Raw genomic sequence first — 22,150 nt, 5'->3', positions numbered from 1 at the left:
TTGATTGGCCGGTGCGAGACGTTCCTCGAAGCTGATTGGCTGCCGCATCTGTCGCTCTCTCCAAACGAGAACAGGATGTGGACATTTCAACGTAAAGAGCGCAAACTCCACCCAAACTAGTGGCAAACATCTGTGCGTAATCTGCGTAACGGAGGGCGGAGGCAGCGCCACATTCCAGCGTGCGCTCCGGCGAGTTGGAACGCGCCCGGGGAATGACCGGCATCGAGCTCCTTCATGAATACGAGCTCGGGGAGAAAAGCACTTATGAGGATGAACGTGTAAAAAATCTCACCGTCCATCTTTTACACGTCAGTCTGTGCAAACTGGATTTGGACAAGATTCAAGGGACAAAGAAACAAATTCAAGTCTTGTGTTTATATGAATTTTGCATCATATAGTGTTTACATACATGGTTTGGAATAAACAGTGATATAGACATTTTTTTTTTGTACTTTGCAAACTCCCGTTTCTACATTCAGTATTATGTGACTGCATGGTGAACATTGGAAAGGTTGTTTTTCAATATTCCTCCACAGACTATCAAGAAAACATCATGTGAAGACTATAAATAAAAACAAAAAACAAACAAATTCAAATGTAAAAATTCAACGGTGACTATCAATCTTGAGTCAAATATGGTTTTCAGATACAATCAAAACATGAATGACAAAACTACCTGAAATATAATTCTATCATACTTTTCCTTAAACACCTTCCAGCTGGAGCTGGAGATAAATGTTTTAACAATCAGGAACACAGATCAATAAAAATAAAATCAAGTCTAAACTTCAACCTCAAATTCAACCAAAAAAAAATGTAATGAAAAGTTCTTTGGTGGTCCCCAAGACATTGAATAATATTGCTTTTGTAAAAGCTGAATTTTTGACAGTAATGCAGCACTGGGTCATATTTGATTGTTCAGGTGTAACGAGGTGGACTTTTAGTCCACAGAGGAAGGACATATGAAAGTGGTGATATCCAATACAATAGGCACAATCAAGTGAAAGCTCTTTTCATGGTAAAGGTTTATTGCATATCGAAGGATTTACGGCAGACTGGAATGTTGACAAACAAAAGAGCTAAGAAACCACTGCATCAGGATTTGTGTGTAAGACATAATCACCTTTCATAGTTTGTATTGCGTCCTTATTAATGATCCCTTTTTTTCCCCCTCCATATTTGGTCAAATCATGGACGAAACACCATTTCCCTCAAAAATAGAATCGCAGAGCAGAACCGTTCACGTCCACTAGAGGGAGATGTGAAGATGTGCTTGAACTCTCAAGTAAATCAAACAAAAACTCATCCACTCCACCAAAACTGTCTGGGTTCTCTTTCTTGTTTAACATCAGCTGCTTGGGATTGTGTGCTGCTCTGTTCCTCGGCGCAGGAATGTCAGTGTTGTGTATTAACCCAGCTCAGCGTGTAGGAGCTGCAGGCGTTCTGCACAGTCTGTTTCAGAACAGTGTGACCCTCTCCTGCAGAGCTGTGGACCAGCTTGAGTCCAGAGAATCGAAGACCCTGAAGAACACTGAACCAATAGCGGAGCACCTCCTCGTCGGTTCCGCCCACCTCAAAGCCCGCCCACTGGAGATGCAGGGTGGCGACCAGATGATGGACATTTTGAAGGGTCCCTGACTCGATCCAGCTCTGGAAAACCCGCCACTCGGCACTCAGCAGGTCAGCGTACAAGAAGTGCACCTGAGGACATCAAAAAAGATTCGATCACTTTGCAATTCCATGATATTTTTTGGACCTAATTAGTTGGTTGCATCACGCAAGTTCCACAATTCTAAAACTTGAAACTGAAATTGGCACAGGCCACTGAATACAGTTTTGCTCAGATTGAAGGCCACAAAAATGTTACCCTCCCCAAAGCGAGGATTTATCAGGCTGATGGTGACTGATTTCATAAAGGCAAGGCAATGGAAAGTTATTTACAGAGCCCCCTCCAGAGATAAGTCAATTCACAGAGCTTTACAAAGAAATGAAAAGAAAAACAAAAAAAGATTGCAGCAAGCAAATATGAATCTTAATATGAAGCAATCAAGAGTACGACGTACTTTAAAACCTCTCACGTCCTCTCTCGCCTTTTTCACTGGGTCAATATTTACAATTGAATTGACTTTTAAAATGACTTTCCTCTTCTTGTTACTTGTGAAGCCAATTATGTAATAATTATACGAAACTGGTTTGAGGGCTTCAAAGAATATGGATGCAGGCTACATGTCGCCTTGAGTTGTTAATTTCTGGTGTTTATCTTAAACTGTTTCTTTTTGTTGGATTTTTTTTCACAGAATAAGAAAACAATGTATAAGTGGATACAAATAAGAAAATTCAAAATATATGTGTGAAGCCTGTCTTTTTCTAAACAAAACAAAAACAATTAAAAGAAAAATATGTCTTGTGTCGTGATAGGAAACTCAACATTTATATCAGATTCAGGGCACATTTATACATGTGAGTTCATAAAGCTGAGCAAACAGCATACAGAGAGAGTCAGTCTGATCTAGTCAAGGAAATATTCTGAAAATGGCTTCCCAAACTAAAAAGGCCTTATCATTTTGTTAATAAAAGAGAATCTCTGCTGAACCTGACAAGAATTGCAAAAGTTTGGCGCATATTCAGTTGGATTTACAATATCATCTGCATGTTTAATAATCATTTACACATAAGCTGTCAGCATTTAGTTTTGCAAGTACGCCTCTAATCAGAATACCCAAATATTTGGAAATGAAATAAAATCATCATTAAATATTTACAAATTGATATCTCCAAGCACTTCTTCTGCTTGTGGGCCATCACGGACTCAAATTGCAGGTATGTAGTTCCCTCTTGTGGCTGCAGGCTGTAACTGGGCCAGACTGTGATTCATGCACTTAAATTGTTGCCATGGCAGCCAGGGATGGCGCAGAGCCCTGTTGCCATGGGAACGTCCAAGTAAAAGAGGTTTCTGGGTATGTTGGGGTGAAAAGACTCTGAGGTATGTTAGTTTGGCTCCGTTCCTCTGAATTTGCGTGTGTGTGTGTGTGTGTGTGTGTGTGTGTGTGTGTGTGTGTGTGTGTGTGTGTGTGTGTGTGTGTGTGTGTGTGTGTGTGTGTGTGTGTGTGCGCGTGTGTCGTACTGTGCGATGTCCCAGAGCTGCCATGATGTCTGCCAGTGTTTGAGAAACACCACCCGGGTTGCCTCTCGCCCCGTGCTCGCGTCTCTTTCGCGCTCGCCACTCCAGCCACATCTTGTGCTGGCTGACCACACCTCCGTCGCCACGGTTACTCGCCAAACTGTTGCCACGGCGACCACCAGATGCATCGGAGTTGCGGAGATCAAAACTGTGAACTTCGCATCCCAGCCCTGACACGGTCCTCAGAAAGTCTGCGTCTCCCCCGACCATGCTGGCGAGACAAAGACACAGAGATAGACGGAGAGGCAGGGGAGCACACGGCTACTTTGAAGATTAGCGCATGCATGATTAAATATGCATTGCATTGTTTATTTCAACCCGTCCCGTCGGTACGAGCGCGCAACGGCGACGGCGCGTGCGCTGACATGAGTGCACAGTGCAGACATATGGGCACACCTGAAGGAATATGCAACACACGCTCCGTCTCCAGCCGGAATGAGCCAGTCCTCGGCACACAGCAGCCAGTGGGCCGCGGCTGCAGGGTGCCGCGCGTCCCGAGCCTGCCCCGGAGACAAAACCCTGGAGCAGTTGAGCTGTGGGGGGGGGGGGGGGGGGCACGGGGAGAGAGACAGGTGAAATGGGTTGGGCAGCAGCCTCGGCCTCGCGGGACTCAGCCCGTGGACTTCTTCCTGTGTAATGGGCATGTCGTGCTCAACCATCTGTCCTCGTTCACTCCAGCCACCCTTCTAATTCCTGTTGTGTTGCATAAAGGACACCCTTGGCTTGCCAGTGATTTATTGTGTGTTATAGTGGAATGTTGGCAACGCTGCCTCTTTTCCCCTTTCAAAATAGTTGGAACGGCAAAAGGAAAAAATGATCTGGGAAAAAGGAGCGTGTGTTTTTCTTTCACTATCATCATCATCATCATCATCATCATCATCATCATCATCATCATCATCATCACCATCATCATCATCACGGTGTTACGTCTTAAAGCTCTTGTTGTTTGCGATAATAGTTTGTTTTAAGAGAAAAACAAATGAATAAATAATAACCCTCTTCAGTGTCAGACAAAATAGAAACAAGAGCAATCAGACATTTCTAAAATCTACCTGTGGTGAAATTTTCGACACTGTGGTTTTGACGTAATCTTGATAATAGGCAGACAGGCGTCGGGGATTTTATTTCATCCTTGGTGGACGTAATAAGAAATGAGCTTGGCTCTTGACATCTGTGGTGAAGAATTACTATAATTTATGTAATATTATGGAATCATTTAAATTTCTACTGCTCCACTTTGTTCATCCTTAAGTTCTTCTGCCATTCACACTAAAACAGCATGTGGTCCACTACATTAGACAAGCTGGAATCCCAAAAAAACATTTCCTATGAAATAGGTCTCATCTGAACGAGAAATTCACCGGTTAAGATAAATCCATGCATGACGGGACTAAATGTACTTTCATAGTAGAAAGTCAACATTCTTACTGCTTCATCTAGTTCAGGTTCTGGATCAACAGGTCACCAGTCCATCCCAGAGCAAACGGAGAAACAGGGAGTCGCACGTAACCACACACACAATTACTGGCACGTCGGCAGCTCCAAATTAGAAATGAGCAACAAACCGCTTGTTTGAAATGAAAGAATTATATATGAAATGTAGGTGAGCACTCAACTAGTGGAACACAATTACAATAGTGAATTATATCTGAGTCACTGTGTGCAATTGAATAGATAAAAGAATGGCAAAGACAATCAGCACAATGCACGAGATTTAATGTGAAGAGGAATAACGCTCCTTCCCTGTTCGGCTGCACTTTTTGTTGTGTAAGTTTTAACTCTCATTCGGGGGTTTCCAGTCTGGAACTGAACGTCCTCGCTGGCTCCAGATCTGGCAGAATCCTGCTGCCAGCATATTGACAGGGCTTGACTGATCATATTACTGCTACGTTAACCCCCACACTAGTCTGCAGTTGCAGAAGTGAAGTAAAAGTGAAGTTTTTTTATTTTTTTTTATTGATTGTTGTTAGGGCTTGGCAAGATTTAACTTCTGGCTGCAGAAATATGAGCTCAAGTTTAGCCTGAGAGCTTGAGGGAGGGTGCTATATTTTCGACCAATGGTTCAGAGCCTAAGGGTCAGGGCCTCCTTGATGTTGGCGGAGATAAATCTAAGAAGTCACAAGGCATAATTCTGAAAACAGAAATGAAGAGAAAAAAAAACACACAAAAAAATCCTCCACTCCATTTGTATCTAATTTGAGCTGTTTCTTTATTAAATTTAGCCTATTTCCCATCTTTCCACAGTATAAAATTGCGCCAATAAAGCAGTGAAAATAAAAATGTGGTTAAACCGCCTGCAGCTCACCATCATTTGCAACCTGTGACAAAGGGTCACGCACCAATATTTCAGTGGGTAACTAACCAAAAACTTTCGGCTCTACATATAAATACAATCTTGTCTTGTCTTTCTTTGTACATATACCTCCCCTTACAACGTCTCCCTGCTTCATCTATTTCTGTGATGCTGGTACAAGCGTGCTTCAGTTCCTTAGTTACAGAACTGTGACATAACCTAAAAATAACAACGATGGGTCCTCTTAGGTTCAGGTTCCATGTGATGAGATTATTTTTCATCTGTCGTTGCAGTTTAGCCAACTTTTCGGCGGTTCGGTGATGTTTTCACGCGGCGTCGCCACTCCGCCGCCGGTTTCATTCGGCGCAGCCTACCTGCGGCCTTGTGATGTGCCCAACGATACGGCTGAGTTCTGCCGTGAAGGACGGCTTATCGGACGCCCACGGTTGCACCTTCAAGGCCCCGGGTCCCACCTGGGAATGTGCACGCGTAAATCGTTACACACTTGGAGATACTACAGTGCAAGGAACGCCGGCGCATCCATAGGAGTTTCGAGAGGAGGCTGAATAATGCAAAGGCATGGCAGCAACGCGTTTGAGTGCAAAGGGAGGGAGGTCACAGGCAATGACCTCAGTCAGCAACATTACTGTATATTTGCTTGAGGCAATGGAACATACAAAAAAAACATAAAGGCACATATACCCCCCCACCCAACTCACACTGAACTGAACCCTGTGGTCACCATGGCAACCTCTGTAGAGAGGGAGGGGGTGGGTGGGGGGGGGGGGGGGGTTGATGATTCACAAGAATGAGTCAGAGAGTTTAGCCTTGGGCACATAAAGAGACAGTGGGAGAAAGGGAGAATGAATGAGTGAAGGAGTGAGTGAGTGAGTGAGGAGGACAGAGGAGGAGTTTAGGGGGAAAGACGAAGACAGATGCACCATCTCAAGCACAGATGGAGGTTCGAAGTGCCACAGAAAGGAAGAACAGCTGCCACCTCGCTCCGACCTGGGGTCAGCGCTGCCCTCACCTGTTCCATCAGGCCTATAAAAACTCTCAGAGCCGTGGAGGAGGACACGACGACAACAAGATGTCCAAAGGGATTTTTTTTTTGATTGAATCCTAAACATCCCGAAAGTTTTCTATTGGGATTCAATAAAAGCATACATTTTCTGGCGTATATGCTTTCAATTTGGAAGGTTTCCAATTGTTTTAAGTTGCATTTGGCACTCAAGCTTATTTTCAATTTCAGTTTAGTTTTATTGAACCTATTAGTGAATTCAGTTCTACACATTTCTTGTTGCGCTGCGTTGGCCTGGAGTTCGTCTTGGTTTGAATTCCTTGGCAAAGAGGTTTTTGGTTGGAGAAATAAGTCACAGCTTGTCCCACTAATCGCCACAACTGTGAGCCTTTGAGCAAGGCTTCTCAACCCCTGAGTGCTCCCGGGGAGCTGCACAATGGCTGCCTGCAGCTGCTTCGTGATGGGTTAAATGCAGTCACTCCACTGTCTGCATGTGATGTTTTAATAACTGTATCATGATCTCTTTTCAAAAGTCACAAAGATAAAAAATCATGCTGGGAAACCACATCCCCGTGAACATCAGATCACACGCGCGCGCGCACACACACACGCACACACACTTTGAAAACTGTGCAATGATGCATGCAATTTGTAAGCGTGTCACAGATACAGTATGTGTTGCAAACATCCAGAAAGTATTGCAATGAACTTTGTGCAACAAAACCAACCTGGCGCGAGTGCAGCTCATTCTCCTCGTAAAAACGAGTCCCCTCCCTCTGCTCCCCATCTTCTTCTTCTTCCTCCTCCTCCTCCTCCTCCTCCTCTTCCTCCCCACGCTGCGCACCTGGCCGCCGGCTCTGCGTCCTCTCGGCCGGCTCGATGCTGATCACGGTGAAGGCGATCCTCCCGTCCTCCGACCCTCCGGGCAGCCGCGAGCCCACCACGAGCAGCTGCTGGAGCGCGAGGAGAAACGGGGGGACCAGCAGGAGCAGGATCCCCGTGCGGAGGGACAGACCACCGCTGCGCCCTGGCCAACGCGCACAGGTCAGCATTCCTCCTCCTCCGCCGCCGCCTCTCTGGAGGCATCTCCGGCCCGGTGCCTCGTGATTTCTGCCTTTTTCCCACAGGGCAGTGAGGAAAGTCCCAGCTGAGGACTCCCCTCCTCCTCCTCCTCCTCCTCTTCCTCCTCCCCCTCCTCCTCCTCCCCCCGTCTTGCTGTGACCCCCCGGGGGGAAAGATGTGGTGACGACGCGCATTCCTCGGTCAGTTGTGGCCTGATCGCCGCTCAGTGGCCGACAACCTCCAGGACTCACCGGTGCACCAAGTTACAATTCACTCGTTTCTGGAGTAAACAGGATAATGACTCAGGCTGAAAACATGTTATCTGATTTTAAATAAATGAACGTTTCCCCAAACAGCATGTGGCAATGCAAGCAAAGCAGGAGTTGACAAAAAAAAACAAAAACACCTTTTTATGTTCTCATTGGTATGGTGGTATAGATATCATATTTAAATATATTTTATTCCCCACTTGTTTTCATTTAAGGTATTTCAATCAATTCACCATGCAAGTATTAATCAAAGTTCCTCGTATTTATAATTTTATGGCCCTAATCTTTTTACATAAGAGGAACATGGTGTACCATTTCCCCCACCATTTACTTGCTACTCTGAAAAATATAATTTTTCATATTATGCACAGTACACTGAACAAGCGCCTGCTTGAACATCAGTATTATATATATATATATGAACTTGTTGCACTCATGTGTTAAATGCGGATTTTTCAACAATTTGAAGCCATATATACATATGTGATAATGTAAGAGCACAGTTGTACTGACATAAAATGTCTCGTTAAAGGAGAAGTTATGGACACATTGAATATTAGTAAATGCCTCCATGTCCTCAAATCTGCTCAGTTTTTAATTGAGGGGAGGGGTTAAGTCTGCTTTTACTTAGGAAAATGATTTCGCTTGTAGTTTTTGAGACACAGAGTCACAGATAATGACAGATTGGTAAACTTGTTTTGAGCAAAGGTTGCAGCTGGCTGTAATTACGTTTAAATGTAAATGAAGCAGCAGCATCTTATGTGGATGCAGCACAAAGGAGAAGCCAGAAAGCGAGCTGTTGCTCTGCACCTCCTCCTCCTCCTCCTCCTCCTCTCTGTCATGTAGCACTGTTGACAGTACGTGTCCCCTTCCACCATACAGTGGAATGTCACAGCAAACACATTTCCTCCGGCCATGTCTGAGTCTATTTAGTCAGCCTGTTGACAAACTGTACACAATATGCAGCCAGTAAACTTCCCCCATCTGCTTTCCTTCTTTCCTGCTCGCTCTCTCTGTCTGGCACAAACACTCGCGCACACACACAAACTGCAGATGTACAATATTTGTTGGCTGATAGCAAGTTTTCCTGTGAGGATATGAAATGTGCATGGGGTCTTTTCCTGTCAGCTCTCCAGTGCCACCAGCCTTTACTTTGTGCTTTTCCTTATTTGGGTGAGGAATTTCCAAACTCCTGTTTTGTACATTTTGTTTCAGTGGCTGTAGAAACCTCTTCGACACCCTTTTCTGATTTCCTCAGTCTGGTTTCTTCCTTTTTTCTTTTTTCTTTTTTTTTCTTTTCTCCAACACATCCTCCCCTGCTCTCCCCGCCATCCATTCCTCTCCTCCCCTCCCTTTCACTCCGTCGAATTGTGTCCTTGATTGAACCCACCCGCTCACTCGCTCACAGCCCCAGACAGCCTGGGCAAAACCCAATACTCACGGAGGCTCTAAAACACACACACGCACGCACACACCAGCATGATCTGTTAAAGAAGCAGTGCGCTACAGACAAGATTACCAATGGCAAGAACAGAATGTGTATTTAAATATTTTGCACCTCAGATACATACATGATATGTAACAGACAGATATACATTTTTTTTTCCATCACAAAAAGCACCAAACAACACAAGACCACAGAAAAAGAAGGGAGAGAGTGAAAGAAAGGATGAGGCCCCGCCAAGACTTTTGTGTCTGGGGAGCGTCACTCCTTTGGACCCCACAGGCACGCACACACACATACACACTCATACGCACACATATATGCACACGTACACACAAATACATGCATTGCACCCTCTGTCTTCACGTTCGCACACAAAAAAAACAAAGAGTCTCTTTGGGGCCACTGTGTGATTTCAATGTCTCTTCCCTTGTAGTTAAAACAGCAAAACACAAGATGTTGAGTCTCCATGCTGCAGTCCTCCTTCCCCCAGAGCAGAGAAACCATGGCAAAAACGCAGAGAAGAGCAAGTTGATGACAGGCCTTAAGAGTGAAGAGAGGCCCGCTGGCTTGGAGCTGGAGTCATATGTACAGATGCTGGTATTTCAAGAGCAGAAACTGATTCAGTCCACTTTTCTCTTATGGGACACAACACAAGGAGTGCACAGAGCAGGACATTTGCGAGGCTCATGGTATTTAAAAAGTTGATTTTGGGCTCAGATGCGGTTCAGGTTAGGGCACAATACATAAATGCAGGGTTAGTGAGTCGAGTGCAGAACATGGTTGCTGGTTTAGCAGAAGAGGGGAGAAAATAGAGAGAGAGAGAGAGAGAGAGAGAGAGAGAGAAAGAGAGAAAGTGTAATCCTAGTTTGTCTATACTGCCGATGTACAGAACGGAACCAGAATTATTTGGTGAGATACAGGCTTCTGGGAAAATGAGTCCTGTGTGTATCACAGCGGGACTCAAGAGGGGGTGTAGAAATAGATTTGTCTCTGTCTGTGAGCGTCTGGTCGTCATCTGTCAGCTCCTCTCGGGCCGTTCCCTCATTCCAGCATAGAGCGCGTGCACTTGTATGACTTCACGTGTTCGTCTTTAGGTAGTGGACTAATCTGCACATGCGTGTCTGTGTCTGTGTGCATGTGTGTGCATTTGTTTATGTGCATGCTTGAGCACGTGAGTTAAATCTGATCTTGATTGTCAATGCTGGAGAATTAAAGCTCTACTGTCCAAAGTTGGCAGCTAAATTCTCACCCTTCATTTCACAGTCTCTCACAAAGAAGTCTCATTAACAAAAACAAAAACAGAATGCAAATCTGTAAAAGCTTGGGTTGAATGCACCTACAAGAAAAAAAAAAACACAGAACAGGAGAGACAAAAATATTATGTATTAAAAATTCTGAAGTCGTGATTTGACAGTCAGGTGCTGCATAACGTTTTTCTGCATTTTAACACCTCGTAAATACCCTGTCCTGCAGGTAACCCGCATAATAACAGGTACACTGTGTTAGTGCTGTGTTCTCCTACATTTAAATTGATCTGCATGTGTGTGCATCACTGTACAACCTGATATATGGACCTTCCGAGCATCCAATGTTTTGAAATACCAGCTACCATAAAACCTATTTAAATCCAACTGTAATTTCCATTAAAAAGGCAGCAATTTGCAAATATGTACCTGGAGAGTTTGTGGGGCAGGATTCAACAATAAGGTTTAACTGTTGGCCATTTTTTTCCCCGGCATTGTTCACCAGTAGAACATAAAAAGAATAGTTTAACAGGCTCGCCGGAGACACAGTCCCACGCATTTTTAATGCTTTTATTTAATCATTTTTATATCTTGAATAAAATTGATTGATAACCCTGGTTGTTTTAACTTTGGCTTGCAGGGCAGATGTCGCTCACAGATCCACAGGGCTAATGCTGCAATGCAAATGTCTTATTACACTGCATTTGATCAGTTACCACTGAAATTGTCATCATTAAATCCGTTTTATCAAACGTTCAGTGAACGCATGGGTATGTATTATTTTTTTTTTAACATAAACAACCCAAACACGATGTCTTTTAGACTGCTTTTGTCTGCTTTTGTCTGTCAAAGAAGACTGCAAAGTTTTCTTTGCAGTCTCCATCAATAATAAGTATGTTGTCTTCAGTCATCAAAGTCTCTCTGAAAATTATTATCACTGTGCTGTTTGAAGCTAAGAAGAGTTTGTTCTTTTTATGTATAAAGTAAATCTTAAATGTGTATGAGTGATAATAGAAACTTTTTCACGAAAGTAACCTGGCCGAAGGTAAGTTATCAAGTAGTTAATTTAGTTTTTTGTAACTAAAATCTTAAAACAACTTTAATGTGTTGGGGGCATTATTAAACATTTTTATTAAAATTTGATGTATCATGTTAAAACAATTTAATTTGTGATCTCAACCTTGTTTTCTTTTTTTAAGCGACTCATATGTGCCTGAGCTGAGCGTTACAAACGGCATGAGCTCACCTGTCGTTACAGGCTGGTGACGCTGAAGCTGTCATCATTGGCTGGGTCCAGGAGCTGGCACAGCACCCCACTACTCTGAGCCGCCTGGGAGGGGTAGCGGTGCCCCATGCCTTGGTAGGACTGTTGGGGCAGGGAGAAGCCACTACTTTCCTCCTGATGGGGCGAGGATTCCAGGGGAGATTTGGGGTATGGGGAGTGTGGCAAGAGGCCCTGGCGATGGCCTGTATTCATGGCGTGTTGGGTCATATCCCGCTTGTGAGGGGTCAGGGCCGAGGGAGGGCTGCGCTCCTCGTAAAGCACGGGTGCCGAGTGGGGGTGGAGGCCGGGGCTGGGGTTGGAGTGCGGGTGGGAGGGGAGGTGAGTGTTCAGGTTGGCGTGTGTGTTGTGGTGGGGCTGATTGTTGCTGAGGGGGCTGGAGTGGGACAGAGGGTTGCTCTGGAGGTGTGTGATCGGATGCGTGTTGGTGTGTGAGCTCAGGCTTGTGTGGGACTGCGCGTTAAGGTGATGCGAGTCGAGGGGAGTCGGGTTCAGGTGCGCGTTTGAATTTGGGCTCATGAGTGCATTGTTGTGGGTATTTCCATGCGGACTTGTGTGCAGGTTGCTGTGCGCATGCATGGCTGTATTGGAGTGCGTGCTGTGAGAGTGCGGGCTGGGGCTGCCGCTGTGTGACGTCTGTCCGTACCAGTACGGAGAGCTGCAGTAGCTCGGGGAATCGTACTGTGAAAACTGGGTGTCTTTCGGAGGAGGTCGCTGCGAAGGACTCAATGCGGTGCCGCAGAGGGGTGTGACCCGCGGTGAAGGGGAGCAGGAAGGGGAAAAGGTCCTGGATGGGACAAGGTGGTAAGCCTGGGGTGGAGGAGGGGTTGGTTTAGGGGGGTAGGGAGGAGATGAAACACTGGGTGAGAGGGAAGAGCAGGACTCTCCAGGAAATAAAGCTGGATATCGCTCCTCAGACGAAGGCGTGGAGGGGTGGGCAGAATAAGGGGAGGGGTACTCACAGGGTTCCTGGACGTAGCTGGATGGTGGCGCGGGATTGGGAGTGGCCAGGGGAGACAGGCTGCTACTGTCTCCACTGTAATAATCCAGCCCCTCCTGGAAAAGACCAGACCCCTCTGGACCTCCAGCAGACAGGACGAGTCCCACTCCTGATGTAGCGGACGCCTTGCCCCTGCCTTTGGAGGCTGACGGTCGCTCCCTCTGACAAGAAGAAAGACCTCCTCTGCCTCCTCTGGACCCTCTGCCCCGTCCTCCAACCCCTCCCCTCTTAGGTCCAGGTGTCGGTGTCGGGGAAGGACTGGATGGAGAATCAGAGTGCAAAGTCAAAATCCCTTCTTTTTCTGATTGTACTTCAGTCCGTTTTCTGCGACCACGGCCGGGTTTGCTGGTTCCCCCTCCCTGGAAGAGGACGTTCTGGCTCCAATTATATGTAGGCCCTGAGGCACTCTCATGCCAATCCATCATCAGCTTCTCCAGACTCGACAGACTTGATTGCCCTCCCTCTCCACTCACGGAAACAGCCTCATTCTGCTTGTATGTGCCACCTGCAGAGTTCGGGCCACTACCAGTTACTGCTGAGCCAAGATGTGAGGAGTCAGATGAGGATTCTGATAGGCTTTCAGGGAATGGGTGCCGCTTAGCCTTCTGGGGGGTATAGTTTGAAATATCCAAGATGTCTTTGGACTCATTCGAGCCGTATTCACTATAGCCATGATACTGACTCCCAAAGCTGTCTGTCCAGGCACCAAACCCTTGTCTGGAACAAAATGAAACACAAACATACCACCACACATTTTAAGTAAAACAAATATAACATTTCAGCACTACTTCCTATTTCACCGCTCTTTGTCGTGATTTCATTGATGCAAATGCAGATTCCATCTATGGATTTCTGAGATAAGCGCAGACATTTGGCTGACTCTTAATTAGCACACAGTGGACATGGTAGATTTGAAAATGTGTTTGGGTGAAACATTCGTACTGAGTAATTCACATGTCTTTGATCCTGTTGCGAATAAGAATTTTAATTTGACCTTCTCTTTAAGTGGAATAAAAAAAGATTTAGTCACATTTTCCTACAAATATTTTTCATACCGTGTCAGCTTTTTGTGTGTAAATTTGCATTACTACGACTCAATATTTTTTCTAATCGATTGTATGCAGTGTGTTATGAGGAAAGACTGGTAGAAGGGACCTACCTGTAGCTCCACTGATTGGAGTTGTACTGTCTGAAGCCTTCTGGAGAGGAGGAGCTGAAAGGGCTGCTTTTGGCCACAGACATGTACCCCCCTCCTGGTGAGGTGGGTCCTGTTAACTCGCCCCTCATCAAAGACAAATGACTTGCTCCAGGATATCCACCAAAGCCCCGTTTTGCTGCCGCTTGATAGCTGGAATAACCCATTTGACCGACGGGGGTGGTCTTGCCACTGCTGTACGCAAAGCTGCAGTCTGATGACCTCTGTGGCACCGCGGGGGAGGAGCAAGAGTAGCCAGAGGAGTACTGACCATAAGAGGCAGGATGGGGGGAGCTGGGAGAGTGTGAGAGAGATGGAGGAGTGGATTTAGGATAGGTAGATGTGGTGGGGGAGGTTTGGGCCAGGTTAGCATAGCTGTATGGAGGCCGGGCTGGGGAGCAATGTGTATGGACTGAGCCTTCTACCCCAGAATTTGCACCTTTAGTGCTCCACTTCGGGAATGCGGGAGACCAGCTGTGGCTAGTAGCTGGGCTGGATGGCTCATAACCTGGGGTAGAAGAGGCTTTGCGGGGGTCTGACTGTGAGGAGGAGATGTCCAGCAGGTCTGAGGAATCATCAGAGTCGAGCAGCGATCTAAAATATCCAGCAAAGAGGCCCTGCGAATCTTCTCCACATGCCATAATGCCCCTGCTTCCTCCTGGACCACCGAAGGAACCCCCTCTTCCAACCTCGCACGAGGAGAAGCCCCCCCTTGGAGATCCACAGAGCTGATAACCCCCTAAAACTTTCTCCTTGTCCATTATACCCTCCTCACCCCAGCCACCTGCCCCATTGGGCCAGTCCTGTCCCACAGACATGACGCCTCCTTTGAAAGCACCGTTTTTTCTCACACGTCTCCGCCTGACTGTTTTCTCCGCCCCAGGCTCTGTTCCCACCACACCTCCTCCCCTACCCGTCCCGCCCGCTCCCTTCCCCCTTTTCCGAGGTAATCCATGCTCAGACAGGGGGCTCAGTTTTCTCTTTTTTCCAATCGATTCAAAGAAGTCACTGAAGGTGCTCTTATTGCACTCACCACCTCCGATCCCCCCTGCTGCTCCCCCACCTCTTCCTACCCCCCCTCCCCTGCCTCCTCGGGGACGTCTGTATCCGGTGAGTCTGTGGAGCAGGGTGGATATTCCAGGGTTTTCCAAGGGGACGTGGAAGCTTTCCGGCTCGCTCGGTGTCCAGCAGCGAGGGGGGGAGCAGCGTCCAGTGGCCGGGGGCTGACGGTTTAAAAAGGCGAGCTTGGAGAGAACGTCTCCATATTCCGTTTTCACATCATTCGTGTCATTAACATAAGATGGATAAGGACAAGGGAGTTTAGTCCGACGGCGCCTGCGAGGCTTCTTAGGCTGGTCTCCATTACCAGCGGCATTCCCGGGATTGGGAGGCTCCACCGGTATTCCTGGGAGAGGCTGTTTCGGTGGTCGCCCCCGTCTGCGCTTCAGAATTACAGGGAGCTCTCCGGGAGGGAACATCACCATAACGCTCTTCCCATTGTTCTTCATGCGGAGAAGTGCAGTTGGCTCTCGCACTGGCTCCGAGCCCTCCACACTGCAGTCATTACTTTTCTCTGTGCCTGTAACCGTCTCCATATTAGAAATTTTGTAGCTCTTTTGTCTGCGGCTGAGGCTGACGGGAATGCGCGCCACTTTGACAACAATCTTCCTCACCTGTAAAACAAAGACCGTCATGTAACAGGTGCAGCAACTCAAAACAGCCGCTCAAACATGAAATTGTCGTGGCAAGAGAAGAATACTTTGATTTTTGACTTTAATTCAACTTACGCCAACAAAACGCCCGCGTCTGCGGTTATTGGTAGGACATACCCCCAACTCCGCAACAGGTTCCTCCTTCGCGGTTGGCAGAGGTGCAGGAATGGCAGATGTGTTGGAGAATGGGAGATGAGGAGTAGAACGATGGTGCATAGACTGGGCTGCCTGACGCTGTTTCATGACACTTTTTGGCCCTGCTTTTTGAACAGATTTGGGTGCTGGCCGAGACCTGGATTTCGGGCCAGGTCTATGCCCAAGTCTGGGCCCAGGTTTAGGAATAGCTTTAATGGCAGGTTTTGGTACAGTGAGGGCAAGGGCAATGTCTGTTTGACAGGCCGGTGTTGGCAGAACAGCTTCGATAGATGAATGTTCTTCTTTATGGCCCACAGCCACTTCTTCTTCTTTCACCCTCCAGATCTTCTCTTCCAATACGGCCCCCTCCTCTCCTCCTTTGTCCCTCCCCGTTCTTTTTTCTCCATCTTCTGTGCTCCGGCGAAGGCGAGAGGATTTGCGTAGGTGACAGGGGAAGCGGGGACGCCCAGAGCTGCGGAGTGCATACTTTTTTTCTGTCTCTAAAGGGAGAGGAGAGGAGCCTGTGTTTGGGCTTGGACTTGTAGGAACTGGACAGAATGTGGAGGCGATGTCTGTGTCTGCAGATCGAACATGAGCTGCCAGCTGATTGGTGGTGGCAGGATGATTGCCAAGTGCTAAGGACAAGGGCTGGGGTGAAGTTGTGTGTATGGCCTCTGGTGTGAGAGTATTGGCGAGGTCTGGCCCCACTGAACCTGTGAGTGTGTTCATATCCATAGGCCCACAAGTATCCATAAGTGTGTGTGAAAAAGGCTGTGTATTCACATCTGGATCTATGTGCGTTTGCATGTTTCTCAGTGCTTCTGCAAAAGTATGTGTCTCAGCGGGTGCGTGAGCCTCCGTCTGTCTCCGCCGGCAGGCGCCGTGCCCCAGCCGTCTCTGGAGATGGAGGCCGTTTGCCAGGGCAGAAGGAGAGGAAGGGGAGATGTCGTCGGCGGTCACCAGTGCCAGTCCATCATGAGGGGAATCCTGGAACCCCCCCTGGAGCCCGAGCTCCCTGGTCCAGAACTCGGGTCCTTCCAGCCCTTCAAGCTCTTCCAAGCCGCCTTTTTCCTCGGCCTGACTCTCAAAGCAGTCCAGTGGAGTGCCAGTTTGGCCTGAATGCAGGTGATCTGACAGGCCACTCATTCAGTGGACACTTTAACTGGTGCTGACGCAGGAAAAAGAGGGACGTTATCAGTTGTCGTAAATGAGACTTTCTGCTTTGTAGCCGCCTTTGTCAAACAGCTGTCAGGTAGAATACAGGACCTATGGACAGAAACAAAAATAGTATTAATATGTGGAGGAGAGCTTGACACATATATTTACACCTTCCTGTTGAATTAAATACATTTAATCCAAAGTGCTGGTCATTAAGTGCATTGCTTACTGTAAAGCCACAACCATGCTGTATGTATAAAATCAAACACTTGCAGCACAGATGGGAATGTGATTGTGTGTTAGAATCACCAACATTTTTGGCAATGGGCCATAAACCTAATCTGTAATGCACTCTCTTCTATTAACTGTGCCACCCACACAGCAGCACTACAACATTAGATTACATTTACCATTCATTTCCTCCTTAATTGCTTGCTTTTACCAAATGGCTGTGGCGCTGATTCTGATTTTGATTCTGAGTTGAGCCTCACTCTGTCTGCCTGACTGGCTCTGTTCTGCAGGGGATCATTGGGTCATCAATACTGCAGTGGAGAGCTCACATACTTCTCTCTCTCCCCTCTGCTTCTTTCTTCTGCCCATGGTTGCTAGAGTGAGAGAAAGAAAGAAAGACAACGACCGAGGGACAGACAGAGGAAGGGACAGACAGTTGAGGAAGGTGGAAGAAATGGGGGGGGGGGTGGGGGGAATGGGGGGGTGAAAAAGATTGTGAGAGAGGGTGGAGCAGAAAGAAAAAGAGAATAAGAGATTAGTACATGATGTCACAGCATGAATCAGGCCAGACTAGAATCAGTATTTTGGTGAGGGCTGCACCATCTCACATCAGACACAATTATTTCGGAAGATGACTTGCAGTATAAATTTTTAAAGGCTAATTGTAGTTAGTGCTTCAAATTTGGTATGTTCCAGCTGATGGTCCAATGCCACGACTCTGTTCAGCTGGATTTCAACATCACGACACAATGAGAACCAGACAGACAGAATTGTGCACTGAATTCAGCACATTTTTTTGTTGTTGTTGTTGAATCTCACTGCATTTGCATTCTTACGCGTTGTAAGAAATCTGAATTACAAAAAAAAAAAAAAAAAACAGTCTAACAGTGGTGAAAGGCACACACGCATCCTCACAATTCCTGCCACATTTCGCCAAAACTATTCAAATGCATTACAAAGCACTAGACTCGGAGGGTGCAACAAGAATGAGAATGTGTGAATAATCGCAGCCACCAGGGGGAAGCAGAGAGGTGATGGATAGAGAGGTGTTAAGAGGATGGAGAGATGAAGGTGACAGAGAGACAGGACTGATGGGGGGATTATAGAAGCCCAGAGCAGATGAGAAAGCACAGACGGCAAGAACAGACACAAGTATTGTGAAATATGACCCTCGCTGTCACTTCTATATGTTGACTGTACACACACGCGCGCGTTCAACAGAAATACGGCCGTGCGTGCAATGTTTGCAAGCGTGTGTGTCTACGGCTGGCTCCAGCACTGTACCACACAGTCCACATCCAACACAATTATGTCCATCGTCAGAAGTCTCTGCCTCCCTCTCCAACATATGGCTCTGATTAGGAGGGAGGGAGACGGACAGAGAGCGAGAGAGAGAGAGAGAAAGGGATAGGGAGGAGAGGGAATGGGGAGAGGTGGAGGTAAAAGAAATGAGAACGAGCGACTCCATGGGTGAGAAAAGTATGAAAAAGGAGAGAGACAGAATGGAAAGGTGAAAGACATTATCGAGGCAGGGTAAGTAGATGGAAATACAGAAGCAGACAGACTGTTGCAAAATGAGGGAGAAAAAGTTGGTGGAAGAAGAGAAGGAGGAGGAGGAGGAGGAGGAGGAGGAAGAATCCTGGGAGGATGAGGCAGTAGAGCAAAGAAGAGGAGTGGGAGAGTTTCGCTGTAGCAGTGTTCGGGGCTGCACACATGGAGTGGAGCAACCTCAATGTTCTGCTGCTCCAAGGAATGACACAACTGGGACAGGCAAACATGGAGACGAAACACACCAGACTTTCCTTAACCTCCTCACCCACTCCCTCTCATGCCCAGTGCTGTCTCCCTGCCCTTCCTCCCATTCTCACTTTCTCTACAGTCTAATTAACGCCGCTCGTTAATTAGTGCTTCATTTTGACCAGTTTGTGAGAGAAGAACACATGCTTTAATTAAACATTGCGTCACATGTGCTTGCACATACGTGCGCACGCACACGTACACTATACGCACACACACACAGCGACACATACCAACACGCAAACTCGCATGCAAATATGCCCCCACAGCTTCATCCTCCCACACACTCGCACATCCATTTACACATAAAGACAGACATATCACGCACACATATGTGCTCATGCACAATAACACACAAAACAAAGACACACATGCAAATATCCCTCTACTGAGCTCTGCGGGGGGCATTCTGACAGGGTTTCGATGCCAGCCAATCAAACGCTCCCACTATGATTCATTGTTTAAGCAAACACTCCTGGCAATCATCAGCAGCCATTCCAATATAATCACCGTCATACGTAGCAAATGCGTTTTGGTGCATTTTTTACTGTGAATGGCTCTGGGGCTTTAGAGCACACAGTGGCATAGTATTGTTTCTGCGAAAACAGCCCATGGTGGTGTGCGGTTCTCACATGAAGATCTGTTGAATCCGTTTCACAAAAAAGCAGCCGCCATATGAATGATATTATTTGAACAGTTTTTGAACATGAAAATTTTGAATCCCCCCCCCCCCCCCCCCCCCCCTCCCCACCGTCTTCAAAAAGTTTTGGGTGTTTCTGTGCGCATACAGGAATGGAAGCAACCACACGACACACCGCAGAGGGTACGCGCGATTCTGATTCTGGAATCAAGAAAGTAGAACCTGTCAATTTCCAGTTTGGGCAACTGCCCTGTTGTGCATAGACAGAGAGGCGCAATGACTTTGTACATGGTAGCTGTACGGCATATCTATTCTCTCCCCATCTATCTCACTGCCACAAAGGCTTGCAGACTCACAGGCCTGCCAGCAGAAACCCTCAATGAGGAACTAGACCCCGTGCGTACGACGACTGCGAGTGTGTGTGTGCGCACGCAGGCGTGGGTATGTGTGTGCCTGCGAGCGTGCACGTGCACGAGTGTGTCTTCCTGGGTGTGTTTGTAAAAGCACTCACTGAGCTCTAACGGGTGTGCAGTTGTTGCTAAGAGACAGGCAGCAGCACCGAAACAGCATGGGGGGGTGTAAGGGATGGGGGACATAGAGGAGGGAGAGAGAGAGAGAGAGAAAGGGAGAGGGAGAGGGAGAGAGAGAGAGAGAGAGAGCGGGGAGGGGGGAGGAGGGGGCTCCACCAAGAGGTTTAGACAGATAAGAATAAGGGGGATAAAACAGAGAGCGAGCAAAGGAGTGAGATGGAGAAAGTGTATGTGAGGCCAGGAGAGAAGAGGAGGAGGTGGGGAGGGGGAAGTGGGTCAGGGGGTCCGTAGAGACTGAGTGACACCGTGTAGAAAACTTAGCTGCCATCAGTCTCCCGTTCCTCTACATCACCTCCACCCTGACGCAACCTCAACCTGCAGCTCAAACAGCCGATGCTGCGCGCACTATGAAATCACTCTACAAATTTTTTTTTTTTAAAAACCACCAGTCGAAAGACGAGGTGAAATTGTAAAAAAAAAAAAAAAAAAAAAGGCAAATTCACACAAACAAACCTGCAAGTGTTTTAAAATAATCTGCAAGTGTTTTTTTTTTGTTGAGACAAAGTGGTGAAGACAGACATGCGAGGTTGCGTTTTTGATTCATATATAAATGCTTAAAATGAATTGGCATTGAAACGCATCGCTATGAAATGGTGAACTGATTGGAAACACTGTGTGGTAATGAAATACTTCTGAAGCTATGGTTTGGGGCCTGGCAGAGGTGTCGTGGTCAGCGCTCTTGACTTACAGCGATTCAAATCAGTGTTGGGCTGAATTGCAGAGTTTGCATGTTCTCAGCGCATTCTCTAGTTCCCATGTTTAAAACGTGTGTCTGAGGCAAACCAGTGAAATTAATAGATCTGTGAATGAGTAAAATATTCCTAATCTCTGTTGCCATATCAGTTTGAGGTTAAAGGGATGAAACCATCTCTCATCTTGGGAAGAACCATAGGCCACATACGTAATCTTTATTATATGAACAGCACAACACAAGACATCCTCAGTGTAATTTTTCATTTAAAGGGATTGTTTTGAAACTCTTGAGTTGTGAGCAAAGAAAAAAAAAGTTTGTTTGAGTACAATGCAAAGTTTGCGCAGCGTTTGCAAAGTTTTAATTCAGCTCAATGAATTGAACTGTAAAATGTAAATGTGAGGCTCTGCCTTGACCACAGTGCACCGCAGCCCAACAGGCATGAATCAGTGAGCAAACTTACACACATCTAAATCTTTTTTTTTTTTTTTTTTAATCAACAGACCTAGGTTGTCTGAGGGCTCGAGGTGCCGCTAAGCATGCCAGACAGGGCGAGGAGAGTCATACGAATTACCATCAACAAACCTTCTCAACAGGGCTGAACTTGGAGCTCCAAGTCGGGCTGCGGCTCTGCGCACATACGTCAGTCAAGCAGACAGTCAAACCAACACACTTGCATGCGGACCCCCTGCCCCACTCCACCCACTCTCCTTCACTGTGACCTCTCCTCCCTCGTTCACCCGCCCGCCCTCACCCCCGCCGCCGCCGCCTCCCCCCCCCCCCCACGACACAGAGAAAAAGCGCCATCACCACCGCCGCAACCTCCCCAGCTGCAGGAAATTCCTAATGATCTCCATCATCAGTGTGCATGCTGTATCTCCTGCCAAGAGCCGGCAACGTGCACGCGCGCGCACACACGAGCAACGCGAGCACATAAATGAATAGAGACCAACACACAAACCATATGTGCAGACAAACAAAAAAAAAGGCGCACAGACGTTAAGACAGACAGACACACATCTAACGTAAACAGACTTCACACGGACCAGATACAGTGGCAGCTCAGCCAAGGATGCACACGGGGGACAGTAGAAGTAGCTCAAAACACTAGACAACACAAAATCAGGACCCCACCACCACCACCACCACCACCCCTCTCCACCCCCAGTAGACTGTCTCACTCTCGCTGCCTGTCTCTCTCC

General features: G+C 47.0%; 2 protein-coding genes and 1 long non-coding RNA gene across 4 annotated transcripts in view; 1 reads left to right on the top strand and 2 right to left on the bottom strand.

The window, feature by feature from the left end:
• Positions 1-366: 366 nt before the first annotated feature.
• Positions 367-7,661, bottom strand: LOC308144980 (putative methyltransferase-like protein 24). The gene is made up of 5 exons (XM_080516285.1): positions 7,224-7,661; positions 5,849-5,947; positions 3,578-3,714; positions 3,125-3,392; positions 367-1,701 (listed from the first exon to the last, which is right to left on the bottom strand). Exons 1-5 carry the CDS (start codon positions 7,545-7,547, stop codon positions 1,396-1,398), a joined length of 1,134 nt encoding a protein of 377 aa, XP_080372411.1. The 5' UTR covers positions 7,548-7,661; the 3' UTR covers positions 367-1,395.
• On the top strand, positions 7,424-16,853 carry LOC308144982. Its single transcript, XR_013937072.1, has 3 exons — positions 7,424-7,539; positions 11,776-11,949; positions 16,719-16,853. It is a non-coding gene; the product is annotated as an uncharacterized lncRNA (long non-coding RNA).
• The window catches only part of ahdc1 (AT hook, DNA binding motif, containing 1), a 19,414-nt gene continuing 5,881 nt past the window's right edge, over positions 8,618-22,150 (bottom strand). Inside the window, exons 2-6 of one of the 2 annotated variants that reach the window (XM_080516283.1) lie at positions 17,491-17,604; positions 15,782-17,107; positions 13,959-15,667; positions 11,764-13,516; positions 8,618-10,609 (exon numbers count right to left, since the gene is read on the bottom strand). In XM_080516283.1, coding sequence (XP_080372409.1) covers positions 11,770-13,516; positions 13,959-15,667; positions 15,782-16,987 — 4,662 coding nt within the window. In that variant the 5' untranslated portion in view covers positions 16,988-17,107; positions 17,491-17,604 and the 3' untranslated portion in view covers positions 8,618-10,609; positions 11,764-11,769. Of the gene's footprint in view, positions 10,610-11,763; positions 13,517-13,958; positions 15,668-15,781; positions 17,144-17,490; positions 17,605-22,150 lie in introns of those variants that run through there. The other variant, XM_080516284.1, reaches the window with a different exon arrangement.

This window comes from Blennius ocellaris, assembly GCF_963422515.1.
Source record: "Blennius ocellaris genome assembly, chromosome: 20".
In the NCBI taxonomy this organism is placed as follows: Eukaryota; Metazoa; Chordata; class Actinopteri; order Blenniiformes; family Blenniidae; genus Blennius; species Blennius ocellaris.
This window is presented reverse-complemented; position numbering and strand designations above follow the sequence as displayed.